The 11,109-nt window shown below is 39.3% G+C and overlaps 1 protein-coding gene across 6 annotated transcripts; it reads left to right on the top strand.

Moving 5' to 3' along the window:
- The first annotated feature begins 3,024 nt into the window (after window positions 1-3,024).
- On the top strand, window positions 3,025-5,720 carry LOC107266825 (zinc finger protein 143). 6 transcript variants are annotated; one of them, XM_015737721.2, is made up of 9 exons: window positions 3,025-3,144; window positions 3,613-3,708; window positions 3,769-3,943; window positions 4,005-4,375; window positions 4,459-4,728; window positions 4,789-4,980; window positions 5,071-5,268; window positions 5,341-5,454; window positions 5,514-5,720. In XM_015737721.2, exons 2-9 carry the CDS (start codon window positions 3,628-3,630, stop codon window positions 5,610-5,612), a joined length of 1,500 nt encoding a protein of 499 aa, XP_015593207.1. In that variant the 5' UTR covers window positions 3,025-3,144; window positions 3,613-3,627; the 3' UTR covers window positions 5,613-5,720. The 6 variants fall into 6 exon arrangements, with proteins under 6 accessions (XP_015593207.1, XP_015593203.1, XP_015593202.1 ...); XM_015737717.2 differs by having other exon boundaries at window positions 3,999-4,375; XM_015737716.2 differs by having other exon boundaries at window positions 3,101-3,481; window positions 3,999-4,375.
- The last annotated feature ends 5,389 nt before the right edge of the window (window positions 5,721-11,109 follow it).

Raw genomic sequence — 11,109 nt, 5'->3', positions numbered from 1 at the left:
TACAGGGTGTATCTTAAGCCCCGGACAAGAGATATACCGTTAGATCCTGCGTGAAAAAATAAAAATATTGGCGTTAACAAAAATAAAAAATTTTAATTAGTTTATTAATTATTAAAGATTAAAGTAACCCAATAATAAGCGCGTGAAAACTGGTAACTTCTCCTCAGTGTCCGCTCATTGGGGACAGCCAATCATTTATTTCACTAATATACACCCTGTATATTAGTAATACATGGAGTACGAAGGTTAGTATTCCCCTGTATAAGAGTATCGATATCTAGGAACACGGAGATTTATATTTGCTGATAGAATCAATTGCTCGTAGGATCAATTGTCTATGTGATATTTTTTAGGGTCGTATGATCAGGAAAAGCCACGTTATAGATGCATCTGTGGAAACTGGATGTGATTGGTTGGTTTAGAAAAATGTTGATGACTATTGGGTTAGTTGATGCATGGTTTGATAAGGAGATCGTAATCATATAACTTTATAGAACAATTGTACATACAGTTTGATAATATAGTTGTTTTCAGAGCACCGCAGCACAAACAGAATTTCAGCCCCACGCGTGTTGACCTTAACCAACAGGAGTACAGAAGTGACACAGATCATTGGATCTATACAAGATGGAGCATAAGCTTTGATCTTTGGAAAGAGAACGTGGAGCAGTATACGTTAAGTTAATTGCTGATAATCTGATACAAAATCTATTGACATGTGTGTAGAATGAATTGCATTGTCATATATATCATTGTTACGTTCCGTCTATTACAAAATCACTTATAAGGAACCCATATATATATATTCAATCAATATACTCGTTGGAGGCTGATTTCATCTTTTCACGTTCTCATAACCTTGAAATCCGTTCTTTTAAGCATACATCATTATCATCGACTCGACAAACTCTACTTCCTCTGAACCGGATTTCCGCCATTCTACGTTTCTTTTGTGACCTTGCGTATATTTCTGGTTGAGTTTGACATTCGATCTGTTACAACTGCGTGTGGATAATGGACAATGACGGTAGTTTCCAAGTACATAAGGTTGATGACGTGTAAGCATTCGTGAATGTGTATATTAATCCTAGTATGAATATGTAGGACTACCCTGAGGAGCTGTGAAGCCGTAGATAGCCATTGTTAGAAAATTTGTTTATCATTGAACTATACATTACTGCTTATCGAGTATCGTTGTAGTTCTGAGTAATGTGGGAATATTGAAACATTCAAAGAGCCTTTGTTACGGGAATGAAATGAGCTTTGAGCGCTTATTGAAAAAGAGCCAATATGGCAAATTGGTTATTTCGTAAGAGACGCCCCGGGATAATGCGATTTATAATCGGATTATTGTTGTATTTTACTATTTCACATGTGGTCTGGTTATACATATAGGTAACCCTTGATTAAAATTGGGTACGATTATAATATTAGAGATCAGGGTCATGGCCTTGTATACATTTGGACTTAGGTATAAGAATTCAGTTTCTTTTATTTAATTAATTGCTTTGTAACTGTACACCCTTCTTGGCAGTCCCATCAGACATCTGATCAGGCTTGTATTCTCTGACGATTCTTATCCGATTCAGACGATCACAATGGCCTGGCAGGAATCGTGTGCTTTCCAAATTGTGCAATCGACAAGCCCGATGGCTAATCTTGCGGAACAATAAGTTCAGATTGGTTGAGATAATGTCTTATGCTAATTTTTGTCCTGGTAGGTCATTCTTTATATCGCGAAGCACATCTTAATGTCTTAAAGTTTCTGAGTGATAACCTGCATTCTCATAATAAAATACATGGTTTAAATGTCGTTATGTAAAAATTCAAATATAAAATGTTAGTCCGACGTCTTAGATTTCTTAAAAATAATTGATAAATCCCTAGTCATAAACAAGTCATACCCTGTAGTGCAGAATTTCGTTGAAAGTTTAATATATATATCAAGATATATCTCTATGGTAAAATACGTTAATATCGACAACCTAGAAATTTCCTTACAATTCTATATAATATTAATAAACAAATACCACTAAGGTAATATTGCGTAATAAAACTTACAATGTAGAATTCCTAAATTAAACCCTATGAAGTATCACAAAAGTTAAATTACAAATTCCACCAATTGCTGCACATTTACAAAAATAGAATACACAGTCAAAGAGATATGTATAGTAGCAATGTCAGTTGATAAACAACTCAATACATTTCAACTAATATAACAACGTAATATTAGGAATAAAAAAAAATTCCAAGTGGTTATTATCTCACACAATGATAAAACTCCTGTAAAAGTGTTCCTTGCATTACACACAGAAAGCGCGTAAATATTTATTTAAGTAATTACACAACCGAAATGATGTATATTCAAAATCGATTAAATTCTCAGCCGAATATCCCATAAACACTAATGAAATGTCGAATTGACTCAACAATGACAGTTACGCTCATTTCGCACAGAAACAATGCAAAAACGTATCGAAAACATTGTAGAACGTACGAGACGGCAACAGGAAAAGCCAAAGGAAAAAGAAGATCGAGAAAATTCAATAAGAAGTCATGAAAATGAGACAAAATAATACATGATAGTACTAAATGGAACGATCCTTTTTTTTAAAAATAGCTTACCAGGTCAAAATATAATTCAATCTCAATAAGCAAAAATGAAGTCGACGACAATCGTTGAGGTTCAACGGAAAAAAGAAAGAAAAATAAATGTAAAACAAGCACGATACTTTCAACCTCAAATCGCAGAGCGTCGCGCAGCAATGCGCTAATATAGAGTCCCTTTAGTAAGAGTCCGGCCAACGGTGGGGCTTGTTAGTGATTGGCTCCGCCATATTATGGGCTTTTTCCGGAATAGAATGGTGTGTGTGAATACGTATATGGGAGAGATTTGCATTGTGTAGGGTGGGTAGCGTAAAGCCCTGTACGGCGGGTTGCCTGTACTTGGCGCGAGACTCGACCGAGTCTCTTGATGGCAAAGATTGATAGTTTGAAAATCCGCGCGCAATGTCATGGTGGCGCCAAACAAGCCCTTAATATGGCGGTCCCTCCAGGTGTTGGCCGGATTCTTACCACTCAACGCTCTTACTAGAGGGACTCATGTATGCGGCTTGGATCCGCGGACAGACGAGTTTATGGGTAATATTTCCCAAGATTCTTTGGCTGTTTGATGCAGTTTGATGCAAGGGATCAAGAATTTTTGGCGTCTTTTATAACTGATTGTTTATCGCGTTATGATATTACGTGCGGGTAATTTTTTGGAGTTGGGTGATTCGCGCGGAAACAGGAGGCTTCTTCTACTTTTCGCTTGGTTCTTGATAAACTGAGTAAAGAAAATGGCGATTCATCGTGTAAAATTAGTTTACTATATAAGAAATTCTGGATAACGTTCTGGATCCTTTGCCACTTGGAAATATGTACTAGTTAGTAGCGTAACTTTGTGCTCGTGCGGATTTATATGAAGTCTAATCTCGAGGTAAAGTGTTAATAGTGGGATTATAGTGACTGTGTACCTGAAACGTAACCACAAATTTTTGACATGTTATTGTTATGGAAAATTGTGTCAGCTTGCTTTTTTAATTTGAAGTATTGTATATTTTCCTCTAGTTTCGTCTTGTGTAAATGATGTCCTCACAGGATGCAAAGTCATCTGAGAATTCTAACTTTAGACAAGAGGATTATGCTCTTCTACATGGATTGCAGGTATCGTATCTCATATTGTAATAACACATTTTCTTTTCTATTTATATTATGTTTAATTAGGAATCTACTGGAGACATCTTGGAATGCCTTTCCGTAATGGTAAACACTGATAATACAAATGCTACCGAAGTTCAAGGGTTAGTTTTGGATGATCAATTGCTTGGAAAAACTATCACTGCAATAACTTTACCAGATGGTACCCAAGCTTATGTCACCGATGATTTTGAAGAAGATGGTTAGTGGACAGAAGGATCCACACATCACAGAAATTGATTAACTATTTTTGGTAGAAGCAGAAGGCAAGGATGAACCGGCACTGGAGCTAGAAAATGGTGAAACTATCTTTCTACGAGATTTGTCGGAATTTGCTGATGGAAAAACGCTTCAGTTGGAACTGGATCCAACGACACTTATACAAAGTCATACTGCCACAACACATGATGTCGATAGTACATATTCTCAAGTCCAACTCATAAATGGCACAGCATATATGGTGTCTGGTCACGTTGACATGGATGAAGGTTTGTGGGAAATTGAAGACGGAAAATTAAAAAAGAAACAAGGTAGAATCGTGATAAATAACATACCCGAGACAAAATCACGAAGTCAGTATCCCTGTCCAAGAGAAGGTTGTGAAAAGGTCTACAGTACTCCGCATCATTTAAAAGTACAAACAATCAGTACTACATACATAAAATTATTACGATATCTTTTACAAACATTTTCCTACCATTTACTTTTATATTTTAGGTTCATGAACGTTCTCACACAGGTCAGAGGCCATACATGTGTGTTCATCCAAAATGTAAAAAAAGTTTTTCGACAGGCTACAGTTTGAAGGCTCATTGGCGCACTCATACTGGCGAAAAACCATATAAATGCCCAACTGCGTCATGCGATAAAAGCTTTAAAACTTCTGGGGATCTTTTGAAACACATTAGAACTCACACAGGCGAGCGGCCTTTTGTTTGCCCGTTCGAAGGCTGCGGCCGTTCGTTTACCACAAGCAATATTAGAAAGGTGCGTAATATTAAAAAAAAATATATCTATTATTTTTGTTTATGTGTATTAATCATACAGGTTCATGTCAGAACTCACACCGGTGAACGACCGTATAAATGTACGCATCCAAAATGCGGCAAAGCTTTCGCGAGTGCGACAAATTATAAAAATCACATACGGATTCACTCGGGCGAAAAACCTTACGCTTGTTCGATCGAGAATTGTGGACGTCGATTCACAGAATACTCTAGTCTTTACAAACATCATTTAGTGAGTTGAAAATTAAGGCATTGAGAAGTAAAGTTAGATGTGTTTTTTTAATACCGGGAACAAAATATTTTTTGTTTGCGTATTTATTAGGTTCATACGCAACAGAGACCGTTTGAATGTAAAATATGTTTCCGAAGATATCGGCAAAACAGTACATTAATTATGCATAAGAGAACTGCGCATGCGCTTATCGAGAACGACGACGGCGTTGACATTTTCTTACAAGACCCTTTGGAGATTGTTGAGGAGAATAAAGGAAAGCGAAGAAAAATTGTAACCAAACAAAATGTACGTAAACAGGATAATACTTTACAATAAGGTAAACCATTGTAATATTACTTTGACATGTTGACTTCCCAGATTACCGTAGGAAAGGATGGCCAATTACAAATTACGGGAAACACACATGAACCTAATGAAAATGAAACGCAAATACTATTTGTTGGAGATCCTTCGCAAATAGCCGCCTTGCAGGTTAGTTTTCATATAATTTTTCAAAATTTCAAGTTAAATCATTGCAATATTCTCCATAGCAAATGGGACTGGAAGAAGGATACGATGATGGAGAAATAGACACATCATTGGAGGCATTGAACATAAAAATCGAGGACATAGAATTTGGTTGGAACTAGAAATCCCCTATTAACAGTCGTCAGAAGTCTTGTCCTTTATCAGTATAAAATCATTGCCCGCCGGTGTTAATATTGCAAAGAATAACAAATAAAAGTTTCAAATCCAAAGCGTGTTTCCCAAAACTCCTTCAATCCCACGAAAATTCGCGGAACTCATCGCGAAATCGCGGCGCTATTGAAAAGTGGACGTCTCGTATAAAGACGCCAGATGCATTGACTCTCTCTCGTTGTATCTTCTTCCGCCAATGTGTCTTTGCTCACGGCCAGATCTCGGAACTGGACTGTACAGTTCGAGAAGCTAAATTTAGCATTGCGTCCACTGATTCGAAAATAGAGCCGTGACGTCACCGAGAGTAGAACAAGAAGAAGGCAGTGAAGAGTAGAGAGACAGAAGAAGCAAAAGACAGATGAAGTAGAAGAAAAATGAGTATACTCAGCAGACCCAAAACAATCGGGTCTATAACAGAGGATTAAGAAGTTCAAAAAAAAGAATGAAGAGCCATACCACAATAAACAAAAAGCTTCTGCACATGCGAACGTTCCGTAAAACCGCAGCCACGCCAAAAAGTAAATATATTTCTTCGTCGTAACAATTCATTATAATAGTAAAAGGACCACAGGATCACATAGTGATCGTGATTAGCAATGGCAGCGTGGCACAGTGGTCTCTTCGGTTGGAAGGACAGCGTGGTATTAAAATAGGCCAGAGTCCCAGCGCTGCCAATGCTAACGCTAAACCGTTTCTCAAGCAGTCGTTGATCGTACATCGTGCTCAAAGCATTGGTCGCACTGAGAACACCGTACTGTCCGATTGTGAATACATTATCACTTAGGAATTTTCCAGCACCAAGAACGATCAGTGTAAATCAATGAAAATACATCGACCAATACCTATGTTAATTCAGGAGACCGCAGACGTACCTGCAATTAGTTTCAAGTGATCAGGGTGTTTCCGGAACAAACCACCAGTACCTCCAAGAGGACGAGGACGTGAAGACGCTTGGCGTCTATGTTCGAGCAACCTTAAACCCGTGCCAAACACGTTGTCGCGCGTGCACGCATCATCGCCGAAACGGTTTCCCAGACATTAATACAGCCGCGATTTGAAATTGTGCTTAGTGAGATTTTATTTTGAAAGCTTCGCAGCAAGTTCGATGCTCCGGGACGACGCCGAGGACGGTGAAGTCGGAGTCTGTGCCGGTAGATTCCATCCAGTACGACGCTTAGCGACGTAGACTTGCAGAAGTATTGTGACCAAAAATACTCACTAATTCAAAAGGCTTTTGCTTTACCCTCGAACCCGTGATATTACGATAAAAGGAACATGTGATTATGCTAGTGTAACAGTGCTTGCAAGCTCGCAGCATCACGGAGCATAACTCCGTAGAATTCTCATAGGATTCCTCGGATACATTTAACCTGAGACTCATGGGAATTCAAAGCACCACGCAGTTCATCGAAAAGTACCACCATATTATCGGTAAGCTATCCCTTGAGCCCAAAGACACTGTTCCTTTAGTTTTAATTCACGATGGACCAATTAAAAGTTCATCGTTGTCAGTTAATATTACCCCAGAGTTAAAGCCTATAAAAAGCTCAGCCGATGGTACCAGTTGATAGCCGGTTGCGGGTGGTTATAGATCGTCCCATTCGCCACTATAAATATCCAGCAAAAGATCATCGGGGACAAACGCTCGAAGAAGAAACACTAGGAAAATACAAAGAATCCACTGTCTTTTACTCATCATCTTTAAGGAAATCGCAAGCCTCGATCAGGAAGGGGTGGAATCAGTCAGGGCGCGGCTGTATATTTTAAACTATTTCGTCAGGGGTTTCCCCGTCTGGCGAGTCGAGTCGTCGAATTAACGTGGGATTAACGTCAACGGGACGCCCCGCGCACGTTCCCCTTCAACACCTTCAGATGAGTGAGCGTCTACATACGATCTTAGAGATTTATCTTCGTTCGGGAGTACAGTCATTCTTCGGGACGTTATGAGAAATCGTTAAGTTGGCGCCAGATTTGATATCGGCAATCGTTTCTTTCACAGGAGAGAGCGAATGAGAGATTACACATAAGGTTTAGTCTTGTGTCGCTATATTTAGTTTTTGTTGCTATACGTCTTTACGAGCTTTACGTGCTCTTTCCACTTGAACGACTGTACCAATTATAGATCAGTTCAATCGCTTCGATTGAAAATTTATCTATATAGCTTTTGATCAGCCGATGCAATATATATGGAATTTTTCTCAAATTAACGGTATATAGCGATTATAAAGATGATAAGAGAGAACTCGCATCTCCTGCGGAATCGTGTCCATGGATTTTTGCCAGAAACGCCAGTGAGTCAGTATGAAAAGAAGAAAAGTGGCTTATATCGTTGCCGAATTCTCGACGTGGCATTCAGACACGCTTACACTGGTAGAATCCGTCACGAGAACGTATATAAACGTCAAGGAAATTTTCTTGGATGACGTGCAACGTCGTCATATATGAATCGAGACGCCAGCAGACGCTACGAAAAGCGAAAGCGTGGTCTAGTCTTGCGTCGTTCCTCAAGGATTTTTGTCATTTGTAACAGGACCGTGACTTCTGTTACTTGTTCGCTTCATAACGCGAAATTACCACAACCTGCCAAGCCGTTTAATAATTGTCTGAACCGTCGCTTGCGTCACGCTGGGACCTGCTAAAGTTAGCAGTCATTTTGTAATGTCAATTCGCAGCGACTGGAATTCTGCCGTATAAACATTAAAACGTTGACGGAAGTGTCGCCATTGATGCTTGAATTTCATATGAATGTTCATTGTCCATAAGAAAAATCGTCCACCTTATCCTTGACACTGCTCCAGTAATTACTATTTTCTTATCCTCATACAATCTTTAATCAGTGCTCTGTGGATACTATAAATGCTGCGTCCATAAAATACAATAGAAAAATCTTTAATAATTTGAACAAATATACTTCACAAATTTCCAACGGAAAATGAATGATGATAATGATCGGCTGCCATCTTGTGAAGGGTTGTTTTCATCGTGCCGGGAGTATTCGTAGTATTTGGCATAGATCTTTGTTTGGCGAGATGGTATCGAGCTGCTGGCATGTACCGGGCGACTCTCTCTCCATAATCCATAAATAAGCACTATCCTCGTACACACGTGTGTAATGTGTATCTAGAGAGAGAATAAAACTGTTCCGTCTTTTAGACGATTCTACTGATAATAATACCTACTGGTACTACCACAATAATATAAGCAGTACTAATGGCCAGAAGTCATATCCCTAGATAGGATAGCACTGCCAGTGCACCCGATGAAAGGCCAAAGGCCTTGGGGGAGGATCTCTTATTAGATCTTGTGGAAGAAGCCAGAATTCACAAGGGATAGATCATTTTGGCAGCTCAGGTTGGTATGTATAGTTGCCGTAACTCTGTCTTCTCACTCGTTACCCCATCATCAGGATATTCTAACACATAAGTAAAGTTCACCTGTCACAATAATCATCACGATTGCAGTAGTAACAATCGATCGTATATAGTAGTATACTGTCACTATGTGAAATCTTCGAACTGTTGGTTTCTTAGTCATCATAGAATACTTGCCGTTCTGCAGTCGATAAAGATCACACTCCTAACCCCTGCAAACTCAACCAGATTTGTATTGCCATCTGGCGACTAGAAACTGAGTAAGACTAGCCTGTGTTAACTGGGCTTTACCGGCAGTAAGCTCAGTCGATGACTGCCACGCTTCTTTGGCAATGATTCAAGCAACGATAAACTCTGTCGTTTATACGAATCTCGTGCATTTCTAAGCATAATTCAGACGGTAGTCGGCACGTGTGATAAGTGCTTAAAATTCTTACTCGCTCTTAGCATGCATCCGGACAGTGGCGACGCGTTTCTACGACTTGGGAAAGTATTACGATCACGTTGCGTTCCCTCTCGTGAAGGCTTTCGCTGAGCAAAAGCTCTGGTATATAAGTCGTGCCGGTGTGCCGGCGACCTTGCGATATTTTTGCACGGCTAAAAATAATTCGCGAATTTTATAACCACCGAGCAGCGCCGATCGGCCCAGACTTCCCCAGTTTTATAGACGAACGGAGATTCCCTCGATCGATGTGAAATCACAGGGACTTTTTCATTTGTTTTATGAGGCAACACTTCGATCGAATAGCCATTACTCTTCTCTTCTTCTGTGTTTCATTGCTGTCCTACCTATACGCCTCCTCTGTACCGTTACTTCACTTACTTATTTCTCTTCTTTCCCGACAGTTTACGTCGCAATCGGTGTTTCTATCGTTAACTCCCAAAGCGAACGGAACGAGAGAGAAAAACAAAGGTAATAAGAGAAAAATAATTACCCCAAGTCATTCGATTGAAAAAAAGGTTGACATTTGTTCACGCGATAAGAAAGAAGGATTTCTACACATTGAATATCGAAGAAAAATCATTTTTTCAAATCATCCCCCAAAGAAAAGCCTTCGTCACGCAGGTACTACCGAGTCAGGATGATTGATTGCTCCCTGATACGTAAGTACATAACCTCTAAGTCAATAGTAGTAAAGTCAACAAGGTATGGAGCTGAAAGTAAAGCGAGATAGTGAAAGAAAAGGAAGAGAGAAGCGAGTGGCAGAGATCATGTGAGTCGAGGAACAGAATTAACACGGGGTGGCCAGGTTGGTATTTCTGACGCGATTGTTCGGCGAAAAATAGACGTTCGTCAGTTTGAATTAAAAGACGTTAAGGGCAATGGGGCGACGGAACGAATTGCGCGTAGTATTTTCTTATAATTATATCATTTCTTATATCATTATCATCTCCTCAGTCATGTTCTCCGCATTTTTTCTCATGCCCTCCTACTTTCTTTGCCGAAATTCAGGGATGCTGATTGTTATGGACCAATTGAGTGAGTGCACGTCACGCGGCAAGAATCGCGTGACATTCTACTGCTTATTATGACCTGGCATCGGCAGCTCACGTGACGTGGATGCAAACAAATAGTAAATACGTTTGCCGGAGCATTCGCTCGAAATAGCAGCGATCAGTCGATGACACTACGCTCTCTCGGACACCCTCTAGAGTGTCTAGAGTCTAGACTTTGAAAGAGAGAGAGAAAATTTTAGTGAATAATGCTGACTGCCAAGTTGAGCTCGTCATCGATCGGTGACGTCATTACAAAAAGAGAAAAAGAGAGCCGCAAAAACGTACTTATATACAATTTTCTCTATGACTTTCTATGACCATCATTTTCCAAATGAAATTGTTATAAATTGATATAGAAAGCGTCATTTCTCTATTAAGGTAGTATGGTAGAGTTTGACTGAAGTCAGACCAATAGCATTATAAAATTTTTTAAATTTCATAAAACAACTAGAAAAATATATTAAAAATGTGAATTTAATACTAGGAAATAATAATTATTCCGATAAATACATCAATGCATGCTGAACGTCCAAATCTGCATCGTCATTTTTTCTCTGGCGTTTACGGATGGGGAAGAGAA

The sequence above is a fragment of the Cephus cinctus genome, unplaced genomic scaffold, assembly GCF_000341935.2.
Source record: "Cephus cinctus unplaced genomic scaffold, Ccin1 Ccin1_scaffold0330, whole genome shotgun sequence".
NCBI classification, from domain to species: domain Eukaryota; kingdom Metazoa; phylum Arthropoda; class Insecta; order Hymenoptera; family Cephidae; genus Cephus; species Cephus cinctus.
The sequence above is the reverse complement of the archived record's forward strand: the minus strand, read 5'-3'. Positions and strand labels throughout refer to the sequence as shown.

Excerpts from the sequence above, each read along its gene's own strand:
- LOC107266825 (XM_015737717.2), top strand. The coding sequence starts at position 3,628 with ATGATGTCCTCACAGGATGCAAAGTCATCTGAGAATTCTAACTTTAGA. Across the intron at positions 5,269-5,340 it reads AAATTGTAACCAAACAAAAT|ATTACCGTAGGAAAGGATGG; the intron begins GTACGTAAACAG and ends TTGACTTCCCAG. Across the intron at positions 5,455-5,513 it reads CGCAAATAGCCGCCTTGCAG|CAAATGGGACTGGAAGAAGG; the intron begins GTTAGTTTTCAT and ends TATTCTCCATAG.